The sequence below is a fragment of the Stegodyphus dumicola genome, chromosome 6 (genome assembly GCF_044657685.1).
Source record: "Stegodyphus dumicola isolate Sdum_Otavi_A_Nest chromosome 6, ASM4465768v1".
In the NCBI taxonomy this organism is placed as follows: Eukaryota; Metazoa; Arthropoda; class Arachnida; order Araneae; family Eresidae; genus Stegodyphus; species Stegodyphus dumicola.
Genome location: NC_140773.1, coordinates 32,497,028 through 32,524,047, shown reverse-complemented (window position 1 = coordinate 32,524,047; position 27,020 = coordinate 32,497,028). Strand labels below are relative to the sequence as shown.

General features: G+C 30.4%; 1 protein-coding gene across 1 annotated transcript in view; it reads left to right on the top strand.

The window, feature by feature from the left end:
* Positions 1 to 26,538, top strand: part of LOC118194081 (WD repeat-containing protein 43) — a 59,229-nt gene extending 32,691 nt beyond the window's left edge. The window contains exons 9-17 of the mRNA XM_035365275.2: positions 54 to 140; positions 5,540 to 5,659; positions 11,959 to 12,102; positions 12,293 to 12,411; positions 13,122 to 13,185; positions 14,778 to 14,891; positions 16,396 to 16,459; positions 19,893 to 19,978; positions 26,391 to 26,538. Of these exons, the coding sequence (XP_035221166.1) occupies positions 54 to 140; positions 5,540 to 5,659; positions 11,959 to 12,102; positions 12,293 to 12,411; positions 13,122 to 13,185; positions 14,778 to 14,891; positions 16,396 to 16,459; positions 19,893 to 19,978; positions 26,391 to 26,456 (864 nt within the window). The 3' untranslated portion in view covers positions 26,457 to 26,538. The remainder of the gene's footprint in view (positions 1 to 53; positions 141 to 5,539; positions 5,660 to 11,958; positions 12,103 to 12,292; positions 12,412 to 13,121; positions 13,186 to 14,777; positions 14,892 to 16,395; positions 16,460 to 19,892; positions 19,979 to 26,390) is intronic.
* The last annotated feature ends 482 nt before the right edge of the window (positions 26,539 to 27,020 follow it).

The window sequence follows — 27,020 nt, the reverse complement described above, 5'->3', positions numbered from 1 at the left end:
ATTTTCTTAAATATATGTACTTACTCTCATTTTATATTGTTAATCAATTTCAGGATATATCTGAATTTTCTAAAGATTTATGTTTAATAAGGGATATTTCTTGGTCTTCTGCTGTTACTATTGAAGATGGTATATCCAGGGTGAGTTTTAAAAATTTTATTTTGATGTGCAATTATTAATTAATTACATATAGATACATGCAAATATTAAATTATTAGTTGCACAGAATATTAAATATTTTCGTTCCTAATATGAATATAATAACTGAGAAATTAATTGGCTCAGAAATAGAAATGTCAGTAAAAATAGATATGTATTTATTTTAAGAAAAATTCAAAAAGAAAGCTTCAAACGTAGTCAGTAAATTTTGGGACAGAACGCAAAAATTTTGTAATACTGGTTTACTTGATGGTTTCCTCTTTTAGATTCTGTAACAAGAACTTTGGAGAAGATGAATGCTCTGATTATTATTATTTATTTTATTTGTGTATTTTATTTTATTTTTGCTTTTGTATGCATTCACCCCATAATAATAATCAGAATGAAAGAAAGAGATTGCGAGATGAACTGAAAAGTCGCAAATTGATTGACGAATTTGAAGAACAGTTGCAAAGTTATTGGCAACTTTATTTTTTTGTTAAGCTAAAAGCAACAACTGTTTTAAAAATGGTGGCATACTAAGAATTCTAGGTATAAACAATCAATCAATAAAAAATTTTTAAAAAGTTGTGATTTTTTTTAAAAATAGTAAATGAGAATTTTTTCTCCCCTCTTGCTGTTCTCTATAAGTACACATTGATATGTTTTCGCTTAAACAATCATAAGAAAATTCCACAAATTTAGTGTCCATGCAATTCAGCATTACACACCAACCAAAACAGAGATGCTACACACATACCTGGGTTGTCACATAAATATTTTTTGGTGAGACTGTAGGTTGCCACACGACCGCTTTGGTGACAGTTTGCTTTGCCTCATAAATACTTTTTTTTGCAACTGTACAGCAAGGTTGCATATAAGTAGAAAGTTTAAAAAAAAAAAAAAAAAAAATGTTACTGTCACCTACCACCGTTGTATGTATTATTTTTGAAGAATATTTTGCCTTTGTTACAATAAATGTTAATTTGCAATAACACGTTCCTTATATGCATAAATTGAGAAGAGTACTTATTGAACTTTAACTGTTAGATTTGTAAAGCCATCAGTAATTTCTGAAGAAGTCACAGAATTCATCTGACATCTGCTGCATTTCAAACAAAATAAACCAACTTAATAATAAACAAAAAGAAAATGAAAATTTAGTGATTGATGAAGATATTTTTTAATTGCCAGGTTGAATGAAAGGTGAAAAGAAATTATTTTTAAAATTAGTACAGGCTTTTTTTTAATCTGCACATTCTTATATAATAGATAAATTTCCTGTAAATAATCTAATTTTGAAACATGCTAAAGTTGCTGACATCAGGTAAAGAACTTAAGTTTCATTTTCATGGGGCCCACCAGCGGCCAAGCGGTAAAGTCGCTGAACACTGGTAGTTCGGTTCGAGGTTCGAATCCCGCGAACGGGCTGGCTGCATGGGCGTTTTCGTGGTTTTCCCCATGTGTAACGTGTATACGAGCCAGTTTCCCTTAGAAAGTCCTCCACGAAGGCATCCCTCCCCTTAGGCAGATAGTCCCCGAGGCTTTGCCATAATCACACACACACACCAAAATTCATTTTCATGGTGAATACTTTTCAGTTTGAAAATTATCTTCATAAGTTGAAATTGAGTTTCAAGTAGATAATTTGAATGAAGTTTCCACTTTGCATATTGATGTAATATGAGGAGACATTGAAAAATTAAAAAAATATATATAAATGGATGCATTAAGTAGTGTCTGTTGTGATCTTTGCAGCTTTAATACTACCTTCATTTAAATGTAACTGTGAAAGAATGTTTTCTATTATCAAAAAGAATAAGATTGCATTTTGAACCAAATTTAGGTATGAAAACTCTTGAAATAGTTCTCATTGAGTAACGAGTAAACATGCAGGCAAATGAAGAACTGTATTATATATATATATACTCTTATTCAGAAAGTAAGTTTGCTAAGCATGCTACATATAAATCTTTACATTCATAATTGATAAGTACTTTTAATAATGATTATTATCTATATATATTGTTTCTGTCTAAATTATAAAAACCCTGTTTTAATCAATTCAGAAAGTAAGTTTGCTAAGCATGCTACATATAAATCTTTACATTCATAATTGATAAGTACTTTTAATAATGATTATTATCTATATATATTGTTTCTGTCTAAATTATAAAAACCCTGTTTTAATCAGAGTACCTCATGAAGATACATGGACTCCAACTACTACGGATTCTCCGTAGTTTCTACGGAAATTCATGAAAAACTACGAGCTACGAAAAGTATGGAAAAAAACTACGGATTTTACAGAAACAAGAGCAGGAGAACCAGTACGCAAAACGGAACCAACTAATTCATCCGATGATTGGCTGAATACTCGTGTTATCATATATCACGTGTTGAGTGCGTTCCTAGTTTTGAAGAATTAGCCAATCGTAGATCAGTAACTCCAAACGTTACCGACTTATCAATAGTTCCACCCAATTGTCTGTCTCCCAGGTTCCTCGCTGATGCGTGTTTAGGCTGCATTGTGTAGTTTACGGCGAGAGCTTAGCGTGTGTCTTGTGAACTGTGAATCAGGTGAAAGATTTTTAATCATAATGCTGCCTCGAACGAAGAAGCCAAAATTATCAAAGCAGAAGTTTAAAGATTCATATTCTTCAGAATTTCCATGCATTAAAGTGTCCGAAATTTCTGTGAATCACGCACACTGCAGTGTATGCAACAAAGACTTCTCAGTTGCTCATGGCGGAAAAGATGACTGTAAACGGCATGTGTTTTCTCAAAAGCATATAGAACTTGGCACTGTAAAATCTAAAGAAATAACAAATTTCTTAATAAAAGATGATGAAACAGATCCTTTAAAAGCCGAATGCTATTTTGTTCGTTTTTTAATTGAACATAATCTACCGCTTTCTGTTTCGGATCATTCCAAAGAACTTTTCAAAGCAATGTTTCCGGATTCTGCCAGAGCAAAAAAATTTAGCTGCGGTCATACCAAAACTGCTGCTATTGTGAAAACGCTTGCAGAAAATACTGTTGCTGATATTATAAAATCAGTGTGCAGTACATCATTTTCTCTAAGTACTGATTGAAGTAATGATAACAATGATAACAAACTGTACCCATTGGTTATAACATACTACAGTAAAGAAAAGGGAGTGATAATTACTTCATTGATTTTAGAATGCACGAATAATACAGGAGAAGGTATTTTTAATTGTATAAATGAAAACTTTAAAAACAAAGGTTTAGAATGGAAAAATTGCTTATCATTTTCTTCAGATAATGCTAGTAATATGATTGGAAAGTTTAAAGGTGTAGCATCATTTATCAAAATGCATCAACCAAGTATAATCACCCGAGGTTGTCCGTGCCACCTCTTGCATATAGCTGCAAAAAAAGCTACTGAAAAATTAATTGGCTCAGAAATTGAAATGTTGATAATAGATATATATTTTTACTTGGAGAAAAGTTCGAAACGGAAGCATAGCTTCAAAGTTGCTCAACCAATTTTGGGACAGAATGCAAAATCTCATAAAATTTTGAAATATTGCAGTACGAGATGGTTGTCTCTTTTAGAATCTATAACAAGGATTTTGGACTATAACAAGGAACAGTGGGATGCTGTGATAAATTTTTTTGGAGATAAACCAGATAACAGTGAGAATGAAGGAAAGAGATTGCAAAACATTAAAAAAATTTTACAGTCACCGACCACCAAATTGTACTTGTTATTTTTGAAAAATACTTTGCCTTTGTTTATAACAGTAAATATTAATTTGCTACAACAAGCTCCTTATATACATAAATTGAGAAGAGAATTTTTTGAACTTTTAATGAATTTATTTGTTAGATTCGTAAAACCATCAGTAATTTCTAAAGAAAATGAAGATGTTACTCTAACGTCTATTCCATTTCAGAAGTATAGTAAACAAAAAGAAAATGAAAATTTAGTGATTGGTGCGGAAACAAGACTATATTTAAAAAATGCCAAGTTGAATGAAAGTGAAGTGTAATCATTTTTCAATTCTGTGCGAGCTTTTTTTGTAACTGCATGTTCATATATAATTGATAAATTTCCACTGAGTGATCCGTATCTAAAACATGCTGAAGTTGCTGACATCAACTTGAGAACTGAAGTCTCATTTTCATCTGTTCTTTACTTGATGAATACTTTTCCATCCATTATTGATGAAAAATGTCTTAATCAAGTAGAAATTGAATTTTCCATGTATCAAGTAGATGATTTGAAAGAAATTGTAGATTTGCGTATTGATATAGCATGGGGAGAAATTGCCAAATTAAAAAATATGAATGGGTGTATTAAATACAAAGTATTGCCTTCTGTAATGCTTGCTGTCTTAATAATACCTCATTCAAATGCAGCCTGCGAAAGAATTTTTTCTATTGTTAAAAAAAATCAGACGGAATTTCGACCAAATTTAGGTCTTAAAACTCTTGAAGCAGTTTTGATTGAAAAAATAAATATGCAGGCAAATGAAGAACTGTGTTATAAAAAAACATTCTCAAAATCAGAACTTAAGCTTGCTAAGCATGCTACATATAAATCTTTGCATTCATAAATTATGCATATTTTGTTTCATACTTATATGTATCATTCTTGGTTATTTAAATTTTATTTCCATGTAGAAATCATATCCAGAATAAAGATATGATTTATAGCTTCTGATTTTTTCTATGATTAGTAGTGATTTGAAGTACTTTTTATTAGTGAATGCTTGAGGAGTTAAAAGAAAATTTCTAATTAAATGTGCATATAATTTACAAGGTATATTTTTAATTATTCAGTTTTATATGTATATGGATTTTAAATGTAATAAAATTGATTACAATGAATTATTAATTTAAAATTAATGAATGGTTAATTACAACATACGCTACGCGCACATTTTCAAAGTTGTAAAAATGTTGTTCGCGCGTTGACTACTGACAAGGTTTGCTGAAGGTTGGAGTCTATGGAAGATATATGGTTTATGGAATTCTGACCTGTGCTATGATTCTATGCATTATACAATATTTGCTTGTGTAATATATGAATAGATTTGGTGATATTTCTAGTTGAGTAATAAAATAAAACATGCTAATTAAATAAACAAATAGTTTACAAGAATAATTTTAAATTTATTTTTATATTTATGGATTTTAAATTAAATGCAAATTGGTTAATTAAAAATATGCCTTACATGAACATATTTAAAGTTTCAAAAATGATGTTCACACTTTGACTACAATATGAATTTAACGAACTCCTTAATGATTTGAACAAAACATATAAAATGTTAGAATAGCATACATATAGAACCATATAATATTTATTATTATTATTATGCTTATTTTTTAGAATTTGTAGGTCAATATTATTTTTGCTCTTCAATAGGTAAAAGAGACAGTTAAACCACATGATGTAAAATTGCTTGCACCTGGTCATATGACAGATATAAAGCCTTCACAGAACATTGCAAAAAAGAGAAAATTGAAAGAAAATGATATCACAGAAGTATGTATATTTGTGTAAACATGTTATTCATGCTACTTTACAAGAGTTTGTAAATTAAAATATTAATATCTTGTGATACTGAATATTTACTGTAAATTGTTGCCATTATGAATCTAAGACCACTCTGGTAATTCAACTTACGTGAATACTATAAACACTTGCTGTAAACTTTTGCCATTGTAAATAATACTATTGAACACCAGTAGTTTATATAAGCCAGAGTACCTTGGTACTTTACTGTTAAACCAAAGAATCCAAGCATTTTATAAATTACCTATCTTATGTAAAATTTTTGCTGTATGGAATATAATTTATCTTAAGCTAGGAATGTTTTAATGTAAATGATTCCAGTAATAAATAATTCTCTATTATTCAGCTTGAAATTCCCTTCTCAATTGAAGTTCAAAGAATAATTAAAATGGCATTTGAAATAATTTTTTGAAATTTAATTTCTGTAATTGTGGGTTACTGTTTTCTTAAGTTTTCAATAGTCATGATTGCATACATCCATAGAAAAGTTTTACTGTGCCCTTGAAAAAACTCCTAGCTGTGACATAAAATTGAAACCAGTATTAGAAAAATGTTTGGCAATTTAATAAAAGGGAATGTACCAAGGGTGGCCAAACTTTACATCGATGAGAGCCGTATACTAGAGTTTGGAAACATTCAAAAGCTACAACTAGATTTTCAAGGCACCAAATATGACTGAAAAATTTTAAATATATTATATAATGCATATTGTACATCATTAAATCAGTGCACATCAGTGTACATCATTAAATCAGTGCACGTCATCTTCCATTTTTGAATTTGGCTTTTCCTTTTGCTTTAGAAATGCAGTGATTGAATTGTGTAGTTCAAGAAACTGATTTAAAACATTATAAAGTGATAACCACCTGGCAATGCAGTAGAAAGTTAAATCGTTTGGAAGCTGTGCATCGTTCATATCTTCAAGAATATTTTTGAATTGGTAATAATTTTTTGCATTTGTAATTCACAAAACTTAAAACAGTCTACATATCATCATAATATTTTAAATACTTTGCTATAAGGTGTTTGCGGTGAATTATGCAGCGAAGAGGTATAAATTGTGGAAATTTAGGGTCAATTTAAAAACCAATGAGACCTTTATTTTCCCCACATATTGCAGGCGCTCCATCAGTTGCATCATTTATGAGTTGATTATTCATTACTGTGTTGAGTTATTTTTTTATATTGATACTATGAGTTGATTCTTAAGTGCTATTAAATCTAGCATATCTTATTTCATAATCATTTGTGATGAAAATAATGAACAAAAATTGCTAACTGAGGAATATCTTAGATACCTGTTGATTCATCAAGTGCCAAGCTTAATACTACACAGTTCTTCAAATCATTTTTGAGATTGTCTGTAGCAACTAATTTCCGTAACATGACGCTCTGTTGTATGACAAGAGGTAGGAATCTGTGATATTGATCCGTGCAGTTTTGCGTTGTTTGGATCCAAAAGTTCAACTACTTTTTCCAGATTTTGCTTAATGAATTCTCCTTCTCCATATGGACATTTAGCACAAGCAGTAATCCAGGATATGAAAAAACTGCCTTCGATGGCACTGTCAGCTTCATTACTAAAAGAGGATAGGAATGTATTTTACTTATAGCAGTAAATTTTAGAGTTAGGTTTTTCTGTTTGCAGTTGATGATGATACTAATGATTTTTTTTTCTTCATGATGATAAAATATGTTGTTGACTTTATAATTTGCATCCGTAACTTTGAGATAGCAGCTTTCTGTTTTTATCGATGAATGCAAAATTTTCTCCCCATTCACTCTTGAAACTTCTGTTTTCTTGTTAGTGCTTTTATTTTTTCCTTTCTGATGTCATGCTGACTAACAAGTTGAATAAATTGAAAATTTTTTTTTTTTTCTAAATTTTTAAGCCTAGAATTAAAGGAAAATAAAAATTTAATAATGTACTTATTTATTTGGATTAATCATTATTTCCATTTTATTATAATAATTCAAAATAAAAAGTATTTGTATTGTTTAAAAGGCAGTAAAATAGTTTTCAGAATATAAAATTTCAATGCAAATTATCTCAGACTTTGTTTTTTTATTAACATGGGTATTTATATGTCTAGTAGCTCTTTATTCATAGAATTGAGCTTTTTTATGACAGTTTATTTTCAGAGAGAAAATTAAGCATTTTCTTCTGATTTCAAATTTCTTGTTTGACTGTAATTAGCAACTGCTAGAAATAAACTGAAATTATGTGAAGTTACTGAAATTAGAGTAACGTATGTAGTTCTGGATATATTAGTAACAGTTTGACTTAGATTTATGCATAAATTTTAACATATATATTGTTTTTTAATATTTTTATGGAATGAAACTATGGTTTCAGAATGACTACATTTTCAAAAATCTATTCTTAAAAAAAACAAAAAGGTACTTTGCTTTTATTTTATATATATATATATATTTTTTATATGAGCAAGCGCCCTAGTATCAAAAAGAAGTAGATATTGGGAAATGAGTGTAATAACATACAGATGCAGATTCATCCTTGGTATCCTTATGCAAAGAATTTACATTTCTCACGCATATGCATCTAAAAACGAGATAAAATTGTCATATCCCCCCCTTTAAAACAAGTATACAGATATAGTAGTATACAAATATATACTGTTATTATTACTATTAAATAGACATCCCTCAGCCATATAATTAATTCATTAGATTAAATTTACTTTTGAAGCAAATTAAAGCACAAAAGACTCCATTGAAAAATTCTTGAACACATATTTGGGTTGTGGAAAGGCATATGAGGGCTATCTGCTTAGAGAAAGTGATGCTTTCATGGAGAACTTTTTGAGTTGAACACTATTTATATGTGTTACAATAATATCAGCAGAATTATATTATAAGATCTGAAACTTATTTTATAAATATGAATGGAGGAGGACAATATTTTGACAGATACTTTAATACCATAAGTCGTTGATGTGATAAAAGGTGATCGAAATTTTATTTTAAAACTTTAAGAAACATTCAGTTATCTGAATGTTCTTCCCAGAACCCTACAAAGCAAGCAAGCAAGCAAAAAAAAAAAAAAAAAAAAAAAAAACCTCAGTTAATTACCCATTGTTTTTTATAGTTATTTTAAAAACATCTGATTTAATAACCGCAATTGTACTGAATGGATATAGAACAAACTACAATTGAAAACAATAAAATTTAAAATGCTCATTATATTATTCAAAACTAAAGTTTTTAATATTGTTCTTTTTTTATTTTCATATTTTAAATGATTTAAAAAAACATTTGTCCTAAAATGATATATTGACATAAAATGATATATTTATATATTGACCCAATATATCTATAATTAGCATAACATAAAACTAAAGTAATAATGAAAATAAATAAATAAGTATTTAAACAACAATGCAAATTTTTGAAAAACTAAATTTTCTTATTTGTTAATCTTTATAACCCTAATGTAGAAATGAAAAATTCTCTTTTTTTCCCCCCCCATCTGTTTCTTGCACGAGATGTGCCACTGAGACTGATAACTAATTAAATGACAACATACGGACCATTCAAAGCAGTGACCACATTTTTATGATTTCAAGTATCCTGTAGCTTTCAGTGGTCAGACCTAAGACTTTCCTCCCTTCAAAAGTTTCTCACAAACCGGTGTTTTACTGTGGGGTTTTATCTTGTTTTCCTGCTTATCTTAATCCGTAAGTGTTCTAAATATAGCTTTGCCAAGGGCACATTATAGCATAAATGGAACTAGTTCTTGTTTGCTACTTTGATAACTTGCTTAAGGGATAGATTTTAAAAATGCTATATGCATAATGCAGTTTAAAATATTAAATTACTCTTATTTAAAAAAAATTAATTATCTTTGAAAGGAAACTATGCTTATTACTTTGCCAACCACGTGTAAAAGTTTTGTGAGCTGCAGTTTGCTCAGGTTGGGTATATACCATCAAAGGATTAACTTTAGGAATCTAAAAATACTAATTCAGAAGTCAAACAACAAGAATCAGCGTTTGAAAAATATTGCGCTGATTTTTGTTGTTTTGACTTCTGAATTAGTGTTTTTTCGGCATGTTGTTGTATCTTAATCTAAAAATAGTTTAGAAGAAAATCTTTAGGTGGTTGTTTGATATAAATAGTTTATGATATGCTTCAATTCATAGAGCAGCCAAAATAAAATGTGATGTGGAAATGAATTGTCACTGGTAGCCCACTCTGTCATATTTGATTCCCTGAAATGAAACATTTTATTTGAAATTTTAAAAGTACTTAAAAGATGTCAAATGCTGTGAATCTTGATTGAATAGATTGAGTGTTAATTAGATTGTTATTAATATTATTTATGATTTTAATTTACAGATGTAAAACAAGCTATGCTAATAACATTGTTCAGTGTTTATAAATGTTTCACACTAGGAAAACAGCTTAAATTTTGTTTATAATCATCTTAAAAAAATATAATAGACACATATTTGGATTCTTAAATTTTATTCTGTTATTTGATAGAAATCATTTAAATGCATAAATATTATTTCATTATAATTGCTTTTTAATTATATTAATTGTAAATATTGCAATTTGTTGTATATATAATAATGATATATGTAAGAATTTGAATACTTTGATAAAAAGCAAATTTTTTAACAATTATTTTTGCATGTTAGGCTTAGTTGCAAAATACCCTTGGGTGCATATTAATATTCATAACTCCAAAGTCACAGCCCTGTTAGAGAGCTTCATTCCCTCTGGAATGAGCAGTGATAATAAGTAATTTACAAAGATAAAAGGAGATGGTCATTTTGCTTAAAAGTTTCATTTGCAGAAAACTACTCTTGTATTTATAAATAACTGGCATATACACTGACTACCAATAAGTATTTGGACACCTATGCAAATGACGATATCTGCGGTCCTAAGGTACGTCACAGACTCCGCCAGTATATGTCGTGTAGGAAACAGCATCGGCTTTAGTCGCATTCAAGATGCCTCGCAGTTCGGAGCTCTCTGATTTCGAGAAAGGTATAATTATCGGGTATCACAAATGTGGCCAATCCTAAGGGACATATCTAGCGATCTGAAGTACCCAAAATCAACAGTGGCCTATGCGATTAAGAAGTGGAAGGTGAGCGGTTATTGTCGGAATGTGCTCCGAGTCGGCAGACCAACGAAACTGGGAGATAGACACCGATGAGTGCTGTCCAGAGAAATTCAGAAGAACAGCACCCAACCGATGGCCCTTATCCGCGAGGAGTTTCAACAGGCATCTGGGAGTATTGTTTCAATGAATACCATCCGTAAGGAAGCACATCTGCTTGGTTTTCATGGTCGTGCTGCTGCCCATAAGCCTTTGATCACAAAGTCCAACCTCGCTGCTCGGTTAATGTGGTGCAAAGCACATCGAAATTGGACCGTAGATCAGTGGAAACGGGTTCTTTGGAGTGATGAATCAAGGTTCACCCTTTACCGTTCGGATGGCAGGGTCTGGGTCTGGCGTCTACCTGGAGAACATCTAATGTCAGAATGCATTGTGCCAACAGTCAAGTTCGGCGGAGGTGGAATTATGGTCTGGGGGTGTTTCTCCTGGTATGGGCTGGGACCCTTAGTCCCAATTCATGGTAAGCTCCACTCCAATGCCTACTGCACTATTTTGGATGACAATGTGCTTCCTACGTTGTGGCAGTTTTACGGGTTGGACTCCTGTTACTTTCAGGACGACAATGCCAGTTTGCCATGTTTCGACATTAACCAAGGCTTGGTATGGTGCCAATGGAGTTCATCGAATGGACTGGCCTGCCCAGAGTCCAGACTTGAACCCTATCGAGAACCTCTGGGACGAGTTGCATCGCCGAATTCAGGGGTGCACTACCCGTGCAAAATCGGTGAAGGAAATTCTATGTCTTCTCCAAGCCGAGTGGAAGAAAATACCACTAGCTGTCACACAAAGACTTGTGGAAAGTATGCCCCGGAGGGTCCACGCTCTAATTACCTCTCGTGGAGGCTCTACCAACTATTGAATTTGAATAAAGTTAATTTTTTTTTTCTATCACAGGTGTCCAAATACTTATTCGTAGTCAGTGTATTTATTACTGTAATGAATATTTTGTTTTTGAAGTATCATAAAATACTCAAGAGAGTTTAAAAGACAAAACATGTATAGCAGATTCACAGAGTATTCTTTTAAGCCTATATTTACTAAAACAAAATTGATATTTAGATTTGAGTTTTAACTTTTTTCATATTGTTACATTTTTTCTTCTGTTCATTTTTAGTTGCCAATGGAGGAACGTCTGCGTGCTCTTGATCTGAGCAAAATTCCTGAAAATTTAGATGAACATGAACCTGCAATAAAGTCAGATAGCATGGTGCATCTTTTATTACAAGGTCTTCAAAGTAAAGATAACAATATGCTGAATGTAAGTGTTTCGAACTGACTTTAGTTTATGGTTTTGTACAAGTGGATATCCAAATAACTCTCTATAGGTTTATTTCTAGGCACTGATCTGGAGTATTTTTGTATATTTTTTTAGAAATTAATAATTAATGTTTTTTAAATGTAAGATATTTATTTTTCTGTATTATATGTGAGCATATTTCATATTTTAGAGTGTATTACAATCTGGAGATGAAACTGTAATCCATAACACGCTCAAAAGACTTCCATTACAGTCTGTATTATTGGTTTTAAAAGAGTTGCATGAAAGATTAAACAAACAAGAACCTAGGTAAGCATGCTTCTGTTGTTATTTCTTGAAGATTGCATTCCTCCTTTACATCACAAAGAGTAGAAAGGCAATTATTTTTTAAATCCTCCTCTTCTGTGCTGGAATTAAACAAGTTTTAAAATTTAATGACTAAATTAATTCACCGATTATTGATTTCTTCATTTTATCAAGGAGGAAAAGATGTGTTCATAACTGCAAATCTATAATCATACTCTCCTTAAATGTCAGCAAAATATGTAATAAAAAGTAAGGAGTAACTTTTCGGAAGTAATTAATAATGATTTTAAATAATGTGATACATGTACTTTTATCTAACTTCCATACTATAGTTTTCACCTACCCCGAGTGAGTTCTAGTTTTTTTCTGTTTTTTTTTTTTCCACAGCCAAAAATTTTTATTACTATTTAATAGTCTGTAGGTCCTATTTTTTAATATTTGCTATTATGTGATTTGATAGTGAATGCACTTTTAACAAACTGAATACTGTTCTGAAAAATTAGACTTAAATTATTTATATCACTGTTGAGAAATTTGGGAGGGAAGGAGAAAGCAAAACAACGTGAAGTCAATGATTTCTTTTTTGCAAAACCTAATGCTATTTATTATTTACTATAGACTTTTTTTTCTTTTCTCCTTTTTGCAAAATTTTCAGTTGTTTCTGTTTTATGTTTTTATTTTATATTGCTATAATTGTGGCATCTTTTTTTTAGAAATCACCCTTGTTTAAAGTGGCTAAAAGGTTTACTAGCTGTTCATCTGCCATATTTAATGTCTGTAAGTACTTCTAATGAGTTAAAATGATTAATGATTTCATGAGTATTAAGTGGATTAATAAAAACAGTAAATTAATAAAGTCATACATGACAGTACTTTGTGCCGTGGATTTTTTTCCTGTGGTGTAAGTAGAATTTTTACATAAATCATATTAAGTGGATTAATAAAAACAGTAAATTAATAAAGTCATATATGAGAGTACTTTGTGCCGTGGATTTTTTTTCTGTGGTGTAAGTAGAATTTTTACATAAATCATACATTTTTTTAGCAGTTATATGTAATTCTAGTTTTCTTCAAATTCATTATATTCCTACATGAGACATCTTTGAACTTAGTAAATCAAATAATAATACAGTCAAAAGTCGTTAATTCGGACACCCATAATCCGGAATGATCTATAATCCGGACCTCAAAGCTAAAAACTTTCTGCGCATAGGCGTTTTATGCGTGCGCGTAAGAACTTGACTACTGCGCATATGCGTGTGAGCAAGCGCAGAATACATTTTCGCCTGCGCGTTTAATGTATAACGGACGGTGTAAGCTAAAATTATCTAATTATCTATTTCAGTTAATGTTAATGATTGCGTTGTTCCTTAATCTTCGAATAGGATCCCACTTATTATTTTTTGCAGACTGTAAGAGCAATTTTATAAAAGTAAACTTGAACTTTCAATTATGTCAAATAGAATTTCCGATGCTGGAACTTCCAAAGGATCTACAAAACGAGAGTATGTTTCAATGTCCAACAAACAAAAAGTGAAATTGCTGCAAAAAATGGATAAAGACATGAAGAATGTGACAGAGAGGTTAGTGAAAACGAAAAAATTTCGATTGACAAGTTAGTCGGTATTCTCGGCACAGCAATTAACGGGACTTGAACAGCGGAACTTTTTAACTGAACAAGAAATTATGTCTGTTTATAGAATTAAAGAGAAAGTATTATCACATAAAATGAAGCAACTTAAACAACTTACATTGAAAGAAATGTTTAATAAAGTAAACAAATAAATATTAAGCTTTTTTTTTTTTTTTTTTTTTTTTTTTTTTGTAAATTTTGATACCCTTTAGATCATAATTGTTCTTTATTTCATAAATTACAGTTTCATATTTTTAATTTTAGAATTTCTGCATGCCATCTTACGAGATTTAAACTGATGATCTATAATCCGGAAAAATCGATAATCCGGAATCGCCAAAGTCCCGACGAGTCCGGATTAACGACTTTTGACTGTAATTGCATAAAATAATAATTATAAAATTATTTAATCTCTCCATCTTCACCTGTAATATGTTGTATTTAATAAATGACTTCTAAATAAATTGATAAATTTTATTTTCATATTTTTAATGATATTCTGTTTGAAGTATGAATATTTATTATAGTTATGAGAAATTGTGAGTAATTGTCAGTAATGTAAAATTTTTTTTGCATAAACTTTTGAAGTGTTGATAATAAACAGGATTCTTACAGTAAAATTATGATTAAAAAATTTAACGACCAAATTTTAATTTCTTTAATTTTTGATAATTCTTTTGATTTATTGTTGTGTGTCAAATGTACTATATCATAATTTAATCTTCCTCTTTTACAGTGCAAAGATGTTGATGAATATCTTGGCCCAATTAGTCAATTAATAGAAGCTAGAGTTGAAAATTTTTCAAAGATGTCTCAATTAAAGGGTTGTCTGCAAATACTTCTGTCGCAGGTATCGTGAAATCTCTCTTTGTATAAAATAACAAAAGATGCATAGAAAATATTTAACCATGATTTTTAGAGGGAGTGATTTTTACATCTAAAATATACCATATTAGTATTTATCAAGAGTTTTAACAGCTATTACATTAATTGCTTTGAAAGCGCACTGAAATATTTTACATGCAATGTAGAAAGGCTTGCTATGTAGACTCAAATAAAATTTTAATGTTTTAAAACTCCATTTTGAAAATCATAACTGTCTTAAGTGCTTAGCTTAACATTTAAAAATTATATTAAGATAATTTACTACCTTTCTGATAATATTTACATTAACAGAAAATTTACTTCACTTTCTCAAGGTATATTTCAGATTATTAATTATTCCTTTTATAGAATACTTTTAAGACATCAAATTTTTAAATGTGAATTGTTATAGGCAAGCTTTCTCCTCCCCCCCTTTAAAGATTATTTTAATGAAATACCATCTTTTTCCTGTATATGACTGTTCATTTGAAAGTAAAAAATATGTTTAACAGAGTTATTACTTTTAAATTTTATTTGTCAAAATTTATTTAAAAATATTATATAGCATAATTATTATTACACAATAAATAAATATTGTGTAAGTACTTTTTAAAAAAATAATGTTCGTTTAAAGACTTTCATTAATTCATATATTTCAGAAGTGTTATCTAATCAGTAATCAGTTTAATTAAGTATGCAATTCATGGTATTGTACAGCAAACTACGTACTGAAATTGCATTTTTTCCTACAACTAGTGCATCAGTGATAAATATGAAATTTTTGTCCATTTCCCAAATCATCAGTTCTGCAAATGCTACTTTTACTGGATAACAAGCCAGTGATAATGTCTATAATTATTGCATTTGATTGAGGTATAATTCTTTTTGTCTGCAATTGTGTCAGGTGGAGTTCTTGGTTGATTGGAGTTTGCCTGCTTGTCATCTGATGTTGTATCCAGAATCTTTATAGATGATTTTTTAACCTAACTGTGGTATCTGCATATTTTAGTAACATCCATGATCTATTTCTGCAGTTGCAAGTGAACTTCCCTTACATGTCTTCTTGTTTTAACTGTATTTGATGTTTTATGCTTTTAAATATTTTTCAATTTTAATGATGATATTTTGATTTTTTATGTATTTTTGCCTTGCCGTGAAGTGAGAACTGAATTAATTGAATGAGAAATATATCTCCAATTTAATTCAAGGAAACAAGTTTAAAAGAAATGCAGCAAAAAAATGTTTAATAATTTAGTAGACCATACAAGGAAGTCAGGTGGTGTCCACATCAGATTTTTAAAAATTTGTTTGTATTATTTTTAAATAGAAGTATTATTTAGTAGAATTTTTAATCGGCCCAACTTGAATTTATGCATTTTTGCAATTATGTTTTATTTTCTGGCTCAGATAGCAACCTATAATTTATTTTCTACTGTATGTATTTATCAAATTAATGTTATTAATGATAAATGTGCCAAAATGTTTTTTAGGCTGCTTCCTGTAATACAAATAATACAGATCCATCATCAGAGCCACTAGCTATATATCAGTCAGGTATTATTTCTTTCTAAATGGTGTAGTTTGTTTAAACTATTAATGCAAAATATTTTTTCTTCTAAATTTAAATATTGTTTTGTAAATTTTCAGTGTTACATTTGCATCATTATTAGCATGAAAGATTTTTGTTGATGAAATATGCCCTTCTCATTTTTTAGTTGTGTTAATAAAACATTTGGCTGTTTTATGTATGATATTAATTTTATGAAACCTGCTGTATGCACTCTTGCATTCACCCCCTTTTTGTACTTATTTTTTTCATATGAAATTTGAGAGGGAAAATTCTGCAAATAATTTATGATGGAAGCAGTTACATTAAGAATATAACAAATTAAAAGCATTTGTAGATAAATTACTAGCAGCTATTACAATATTTAAAATTCTTAGCTAATACAATATTTAGATATTTAAAAGAAATCTACATTCCAATAAGAATACCTAGTAATATTAACATTATAATATCGTATAAGATATCTTTGTTTATGCATTCCTCTCTCCTAAATCTCACCCACTCTTATTGTAATCCACTGCTATTCCCTAAGCCTCAAATTATTCAGTGCTTCTGAAACTGCTGTCTGTGCCATCTGCTGCAGTTTGCATGTCATCACCATTGTTTTCATATTCACCATTCAGTCTGTCTTCCATCATACAATGATTTTCAGGCCTTTCAAGAGCATTATATATTTGTTTTCTTAAACTCTTCACTGTAATTGAATCACTTAAAGCCCATGCACCCCAAATCCATGAACAAATCAATTAGTAAGACGAGAACAACCACTATGTGGATGAACCAATTTTAAAGTACCTTAAGGAACGGGAACAATACCAAAATATTTTTAAAAGTTTTTAGAACTTGTGTTAATAACAATAAGGGTAAAATATGACTAAAATTGTAAATTTTTTTTCTTATAACCCTAAACATATATATTTATATATATATGCATTTCATAAGAATGTAACGAAGTTTTCTAGTAGAGATTCAAAGTTTAGCAGAAACCTTTTTTTGTCAAGGCAGTGACAGTTTCAGTGTAAACTAAAAGTAATCTAAAATTAAAAAAGCTAATCATAAAAATTATAAACAATAGAATAGCTTTATTTATGCTAACAATATGTAGAATGTTCTTCATAATAGTGTAGTGTTGTAATTTAATGCAATGAAATCTGTTTAAACTGTCATAATGTGTCATTTTACTTATCGTGTCACTTATTCAGAATTCCAAATGATCTCATTCATGTAACTAATAAGTTTCCTGCTCTGTTTCAAGGGCATTTGATTTTATCAAATTTTTATCCTGTTAACTATTTTCCCTTTTGGTAAAACCTTAAATTTCAAAAACTAGTCAATTGACAAATGAGGCAATGCCTTAAACATTATTCTTTTTCTTTTGGTACACAATCTAGTCAATATCTTAAGCAAGTGTAATTTGAGGCTAGCATTAGCAAACCATCTATTCTCTTTTTTAAAATATCACCGATTTGTGGAGTACATAATTGGTGGAATTCAGATTTTTCATAGTAAACATTGTTAATTAAATTAATTTAGGAAGAATTATGACATTACCAAAAGTTTTAGAAGAGACTTTTTTCGTCCTTGTTTAGATAGAGAATTTGGTTAGGAAAAATTTATTTAGTCATATTTAGGTATCAGTTCTTATTTCAAAACTGAAAACCAAGGAAAACAAAGAAAGTAAGAAATGTGGTAGAATGTAAATAAAAGGATTTCTGTATATCTGTAGAAGACCCGAGGTAGTAGTTCAGTTCGTAGCATCAGAGAAATCTCCCTTTTTTTAATAATATAGTGGTGGGGTCAGGAGATCTGCTGAAACTATTCATTAAGAAAGTTTTAAAATGTAGAGAGAGATGTGTGAACTTGCATCTCATCTATGTATAAAGAGCCCACCAGCGGCCGAGCGGTAAAGACGCTGAACACTGGTAGTTCGGTCTGAGGTTCGAATCCCGCGAATGGGCTGGCTGCATGGACGTTTTCGTGGTTTTCCCCATGTTTAACCTTTTCCCGTGGGCTATAGGATCCAATTTCGAATGTATTTTGGCCATTTAGTCACTTATTTTAACTGAAAGGAACAGAAAAACAAATCGACAGGGTATTGCACTTCCTAATCCATATTAAGGAGTAAATTTTAAATCTCCATAGTTTACTGAAATTTCTTGAGACACATTTAAAGTAGTGAACGTGCGGGACATATATGTCCCAGCCCCCGGGAAAAGCCCCGGCTTCATATATATGAGCCAGTTTCCCTTAGAAAGTCCTCCACGAAGGCATCCCCCCTTTAGGCAGATAGCCCTTGTGTGCTTTGCCATAATTAAAAAATCCAATCCAATCCATCTATGTATAAAACATCACATATGTTATCATGTAAAGGGTTTTTTTTTTTTTCCTTTCTGTTTTCATATGCAGATAGAATTACATTGCCAGGTATTTTAAAATGAAGTAAAAATAACATTTAAGTAAATAAAATTCATTTTTGTCAAAATGTCAAGATTAACTCCAAATACTATCAGGAACATATTTATCGCCAATTTTTCTGAATGAAATACCATTGCTTCACCCACAGTGCCATCAATCTGTGAGACTCCATCAGGACAAAGCTAGCAGTCGCACATCAAAATCCACTGTAAATTTCCTAAAAGAAATGGAACAAGAAACTGGTATCAGGGCCATACCCTTCACTGATATCCCTACTAAATCTCCCAATGTGTCACCTATGGATTTTTGTGCTTTCGGAATTTTAAAAACTGCATTATCCAAACGTTGTCCCAAAACCCTAACAGGACTCTGGAAAGCTGTTCGGGAAGAATGGGATAGAATATCTCTTCTGCCACTTCAAAAGGCATTATTATCCTGGAAATTGCGGTGTTGAAAGATAGTTCAGAATAAGGGATGTCAAATAGAACATTTAAAGCACAAGAATTTTATGTAATTTAATTTTGTGAATACAATATACATCGTCTAAAAAAATGTGTGAACAGCCTCTGTATAACCAAATAAATGTATTCTTTTAGATTAAATTGCTTGAAAGTCTAAGTAATTTTAATAGTATTCTTCTAGATTAAATTGTGTGAAAATATATGTAAATTTTTAATAGTATTATTTGGTTAATTGTAATATGGGCTATTCCTATTTCCTGTGTATTACCCTGCTGTATCTGAAGTTGACTGTATATGAGATTGCTAAAATTTTTTTTAATTGAATTGCTAGTTTCATTTTATTTAGTAGATATCCTTTTACATTAGATTTTATTATAAGTAACTGCAGTGTATTTATAAAATAATTGTTTTATGATTTTAATTAATTCATCATTAGATATCGTTAAGTTTTCTATATTCAATACCAGTCATTTCTTATTAATGTATTAATTATGATTTAAATAATTTGTAATCCATCAGTATTTTTATATTTGTCATTTTTCAGAATCATCTGATGAAAGTGAGAATGAAATACATACTGATGAGAGTGAGAATGAAATGGAACATTCTGATCAGTGTTCTGAAAATGAGGTATGTTTAGTAATTATTACTATTTAATAATCTTGAGTTTAGTTTTAGGCACTGTAAAATTTTAATAATTATTAAAGCAAATTTTATTACATTACAACATTTCTATCAAGATTTTTTTTGCAGTGCATAGATTTTAATATGAAAAAAAAAAAAAAATCTGAAATCTTTCAGATTTTACATTACGCCCGAAGGGGCATTTTTTGTTTACTGTGTTACCTTTTTTTTATTAAATATCATGTTCTTCACACTTAAACCATAAAATTCAATTCAACAGCAATATCACAAAATAATTTTAAAATGAGCATATCTTTAGAATTTTTGATACTCAGTCTCTCGCACTGGAGATAATTTTTTTTTTTTTTCCCCCATACAGTGTTGCCATTGCGTGCTTTGAAATTGTTGAGTTCTTTTATAAAAAGTTCGATAAAAGTGTTACAAAATATGCAATCGATAATAAAACGAATTCCAGATTTGGGTTTCCAGATCAGGACGCCTATTCTATGATCACTGGATCTGTCTACAACTTAAGCGAACAATATTGACTCAAAGAAACCGGTATGGACAGCTATCAACAACTTATCGGAGAAAGCCATTCTGTGGTCCTCAGTTGGTGGGCGGTTGGGTCCATTTAACTTGAAAGGGGACAAGGCTTCAAGGAGCTTTAGACCAATCGCAGTACAGACGAGTGACGAAATTTATAGCGCGCGCTGGCTGAAGTTCTAGGAATATTCTCCCATTATTTCACTAACTTACACGCTGCATTTGTAGTTCGAAAAAAATTGCACAAAACAGTATTATGACCAACACGCAGCGGAATATGCTGCTGTATTATGTGAAGGAAAATTCCGTTTTTTAAGGGAAAACTTAACTCAGGAATTTAGATCTAAGAAATAAAGAGTGATATGGGATACCACGAAAGCAATGGTAAATAGATAAAAGTAAATGAATTAAGCTTACTTCAAATCCTTTTAGAAATAAACAATTTTAATCATTTAAATTTATAATATGATTAATTTGCATTACAATCTAATAGCAAACTAAGTTTTTTTTTTTTTCTTTCTTTCTTTCTTTTTTTTTCCATGCTTACATTAAAACTGTTTTCCCGCAATTTATTTTACAGTTACTATTGGAAAAATATTTCTTTACATAATAAATTAGAAAGAAATATTTTCTTTCTAATTTATTATGTAAATTAGAATTACATAATAATATTATGTAATTATATATATTATGTATATGTATATTATGTAAATTAAAAAAGGGAAGAAATATTAAGAAAGTTTTTTTTATTTTCTTTTACTATGAAAATTATTTCTTTCAGGAAAAGAAATAAAATTCATTCGCTATTACAGTATGGCCGATTGCTGCTGCATTCAACTATCACACACGCATCAAAATGCTTTATTTTAAATAATTTATTCTATAATTAACATGAAATAAAATATTTTTTCAATATAAAATATATAACCAAAATTAAACTAATCTATCCTGTATGTGTGATTAATTCGTTTTGCAATTTTTGTCACACAATTACTAACACCTTTTTTTTTTAATATTACATTGCTGTTACTTGAATTTTTTATATATATAAGAACTGCTTAGTTTAAATATTCTTCCATCTCAAAAGATTTTATTCTGTGAAAATAATTAAAATATAGTAATATTTTCACAGTGTAAGTACTAAAGTAAAAATAATCAGTGTAGGTCTCTTGCAGTTGAAGTCCTTGTCAAACAAGCGTTTCGACACATTTTAAATAGAAAACTATAATAATAATCAATATCTTTTTTACAATATAAAAATGAGAATGCTATGAACAGTATTTTTTTTTTGTTGTTGTTGTTGTTGTTAAATTTGCAAAGAAACAATGATTTTTTAATACTATAATAGGTTACAAAAGTACTATTCCATGAATAAACCCTCAGTCTTATAGCATTGTTACTTTATAGCATAATACAATAATAATGCAGTATAATTCTACTAACAAGCCCACCAGCTGCCGAGCGGTAGAGTCGCTGAACGCAGGTAGTTTGGTCCGAGGTTTAAATCCCGGGAACGAGCTAGCGGGCGTTTTTGTGGCTTTCCACATGTGTAACTTGTATACGAGCCAGTTTCCCTTAGAAAGTCCTCACTTAGAAACCAGTTTTAAAACGTAATAAAATTACACACAAAATAATAATAATAATAAATAAATAAATAAATCTGAAAGCCTTCAGATTTTATATTACTTCCAAAGGGCCATTATTTAACATTTTGCGTGTTATCTTTATTTATTAAATATCATGTTTTCCGCACTTAAACCATAAAATTAAATTCAACAGCAATATCATATAATTTAAAAAAAGCATATCTTTAGAATTTCCGATACATAATCTCCCGCGCTAGAGATGAAAATGTTTTTTTCTGTACAATGTTGCTATTGCTCGCTTTGAAATCGTTGGGTTTCTTAATCAAAAACTCATAAATGCTTTACAAAATATGAAATAGATAATAAAACAAATTCTCAGTTCCAAATTTGGGCCTCCAGATGCCTATATTAGGATGGAGGATTACGTTATTCAGAATTTCATGGCTCTATGTAGCGTTGTTTTATCACTGTGCGAGAAACATTCATACATTCTGCAGATTCCTCATTATGTAATTTCTTTAAATATAATAGAGTGCGATAATACTTGGTGGCAACGATTTGAAAAGTGAAACGCCACAAAATGGCAAAACGAAATTAATAATTAATAGCCCCTCTGAGCTAAAACTTATTTTTGAAAGTATCACATTAGTAGTAGTACAGCTACTGAAAAAGATATTATAAAGCTATTTTATAGTTTTATAATTTTTTTTAAAATTTTTATTTTACAGTAGTGTGAATTTCGCGTAATAATGAACGACATTCCTTTTTGTGTTCACAGTATTATTGGTAAGGTATTCAACTGTTAGATTTTAAAGTAAACGTAATTCTTACTGTACATAAATCGAGTAGAAGCTTATCGGATGTCTATATTTGTGTTAAATAAAGAAAGTTTATGTGCTTGATAAACTTATCATCTTCTACATTTTTAAAGCATACAATTACAATTTATATCTATAATTTCTGGAATAGTATAACTTTTCTTTCAGTAAAAATTGCGTTCTTGTTTTCTGAATGTGGCTCCAAATACTCTCTCAGTTCATCGCAAATTAAAATAACTATAAATTTTGGCAATCTGAAATACGCAATGTAAACATCTTTTGGCAGAGCAAAAGCATCAATATATTTTCTATAAATTCGCCACCGATTCAGAGATCTACAACCGTATTCTTCGTTTAAATATGAAAAAATCAGCAGCGAAAACACATACAAAGCCTTTGTCTACTTAGTACGTCAACTGCACAACCCTGATTGACGGCGCGGCAACACTTTTTCACGCGCTTTCGACAACTTCCGTACTCAGAGAATATAGGATGTCGGGCAGACCTGTTTTTTACTAGCAGCGACATCTGGCGGCCCACAACTTGCTGTCGACTCTCGAAGCGTAGAATAACCGTCCGGGGTTGCCACGCTACCGGGAGAACCGGGAAAAGTCAGGGAATTCGAAAATTGACCAAAATATTCAGGGAAAAGTCAGGGAATTTAAGTATTTTTGTCAAAATCTGTAAAAGTCAGGGAAGTTCATACAACGATGCCGCCAAAAAAAGCGATTTTTGCGCCGACGTCGGAAGAGATACCTTTTTTGGCGAATTATGTATCACGTGAGTGTCATTCGGGTAGCTGGCATAGAGCCAATTTTCGCAGCTCCAATTTGATTGTCTTTTAGAAAGGCAAAGCAACTTTCCCGCAACTTTTGGTTTCCACTATTCTCGAGAATCGCATGTGCAGTGCATGAACTAAAGAAAGTACCTGTTCTCGAATAAAACAAAATGGGTTTAATCCTAGTATACGGTACCATGGAGGTTAGAATCAAAGAATATGTATTGTAAAGAAGGAAAACTTCTCTGCAACAGACGTGGCTCCGTTCCATCATAGAGGGAAACAGCTGTGCATGTCTGATATATCTGTCGCCGAAGCTCGAAACCGGTGTCGAAGTTCGAAGGTCACGTTATCAAGAGTTCATAAAATGAATATCGTTTAAAATTTCTTGAACGACTTGCGCTAAAAAGACGTGCCACACATGTCGAGATGCTTTTGTCTCAAACCGTGAGCAACGTGAACACCACGTCGATAAGCATTTATCGCAAAAATGAAAATAACGTGGTGCACACGTCGCCTAACAACGAGATTGTTTATTTCTCGAGTTACAGCTCTGGATTGCACTCGCAGATGCGGAGCGGCGTAAATGAGACACTTTGCCGCTTGTTATATTGTAGCGTACTGCACCCCAACCGTGAAGTTTAGTCTTAGCGCAAGTGGTTAAACTCTAAAGGAAAAGAAAATATTTTTTGGCGCAAGTAAATTAATTCATGGATTAGTTATTTTCAGGGGAAAAAAAAACTACGAAAATTATTGCGTGGATTTTTCGCAATAATTTTAAAAACGGATTTTCGTAGTTTTTGTCAAAGAGCGTTTCTTCTTAACACGTGTTTCTCAATTTCCTGTACACATCGCGAAGAGAGAAATTCTGGCCGCCAGGTTCCGTCGCCAAATCCCTTGGCAAATTTTCCCTCCGCATTCTAACGGCGTAATAGCATTTTACTTGTATGGAACCTTTTCTTCTTTACATAGACGTTCTTTGTTTAGAATAATAATGGGATTTGGCGACATCATGATGCGCAGTAAACGGGTCATTTTGGTCTTGGCGACAATTTTCAAAATCGTGCCAAAGCCTTACCGTATACTAGAATTTTACCGCAAAATCTTTTTAAAGCCTTACCGTATACTAGAATTTTACCGCAAAATCTTTTTAAACCTTTTTTTTTCTTTTTAATAAATACCTTGCCATTTTGCAGTAAAATAAAAAAATAGTAATCAGTCATCTAGGCTAGCCATGTAATATAACTATATTCGCTAAAATATTGTTGATTATTCTAATTCAATTTTTAAGTAATTATTTTTATGTTATTCATATAATTTAATGTTGCTTCTTCCCTCTAAATTTATTTATTATTAGTAAATAATATTTCCAAATTTCAGGAAATTTTCTCTGGCATAATCCTAAAATTAATTATAGCAGTATGATGACATACCATCACGAAATTTAATGCACATATTTTTTCCTTATGTATGCTGCAAAATAAATATAAAATACCTCAATTTATTAAAATAGATTTCTTTCTTTCGTTTAGCTGCAGAATGTCTGCAAAAAAAGCCTTATTTTATTCCAGATTGGGAAGATTCTAATCTCAATCTTCAGTGGAGAAAACAACAACTATTATAATTATATTTGTGTTTTCAAGTGTTAAGATGCCTTTTAAGAACATACCTCACGCAAATTAAATTTACCTAAAATCTAACCTAACTATTTAGCATTGCGTTGTGATTTATAAGGACCGGATTAGCCTCGTGTTGAACTGGTGATGATCACGAGTAATAATTAAATAAAACATACATTTGTTATCCAATGTATATATCTTAAATTTTATTAAGTTTCTTAAGTGGAAAACAAAACAAAATTATCAAACAAAGTATACCAAGAATAATTAAGAATAAATGTCCTCTGGGATTTATTGAATAATTAAGTGAATTTGCTACACAATACAAGTAATACCATAATTAATTTACCTCTTAGCACAGCCAACGTACATTACGCGGATAGACTGGAATTTTCTTGAAACACACCTGGAAAAGTCAGGGAATTTCATTCTCCTGTTTGAGTGGCAACCCTGCCAGATGCCCATATTTTGAGGAGGATTACGTTATTCAAAATTTGATGGTTGTAGGTTCCGTTGTTATATCACAATATGAGAAACATACATACACTTATGCAGATTCTTCATTATTTAATTTCTTGAAATATAATACAGGGCTAGAATATTTGGTGGCGACAGTCTGAAAAGTGAATCAATGCCAAAATGAAATTAATAGCCCTTCTGAGCTAATGCTCCTTTGGGTTAACAATGTATCCATATAGTGATTCCATATATTTGAATTAACATTATCTAAAGCATGGGATATTAAATTTATTAATATTCTCCCCCTGAAAAAGAATTCTCTCTTTGCATAGTTCTTATGAGTGTTCCTTAAATAACTTAAAGCAGTTCATTAATTCAAGAATTGCAAAAATGGAACAAAAGAGTTGTATTTAAGTAAGTGTTTAAGAGATTAAAAAAAAATATTGCATTGACTATTCTTACGTTACTAAAAAAGTTATAAATAATTTTTAGTAATGAGTATTTTTTAGACAGGAAATAAATGCTATAATCATATAGTAGTATCATTGAAGTATTATTTCTTTTTCTGTGTTATGTATTGCTGTTAGTTTAATGAATGTTATCATTTTATAGGCTGCTCTTGAAACATCCAGTGAAAAGAGTGATTCCAGTGACAGTGAAAGTGACATAGACACATAAATAAGACTTTTAAATTGAAAAAACTGCATTGTAATATATTCATGTAAATGAATTTTACTATGATTAAAAAAGATCCATTGTTTTTAAGCTTTCATTTTGTGTTAATGAAAATTAACAGCCATTTGGTTTTAAGGGTGATCTCCACTACCTAGTAAATCTAGTTAAGTTTGAATTACATTACTTGGCAGAGAAAATGTCACATTGTGCAATTTGAAGGATTCATTTAACATAAAAATTATATAATGGAATAAATTATTGTATGTACTCAAAAATATGACTTTCCGTACATTTCAGGATAAATTTTAAGAAATAGAAATGTAAACAAATATTTAATGAGAGCAGCAATGATTATGATTACCATGAAAGATAAGCTACCTAATTAAATATTATAATTTGTTATGGTGTATAGAAAGAAAAATTAAGAAAAGTCAGGGGTATATTATTACCTGTTTGTTTTCAGGCATACTTATAAGTATAGCAGATTGGGCATAAATTGAAATTATTCGGCTAGACATGGCTATTATAATTAATGATAGTTATAAGGTATTTCTTCCGCCTTCCTTT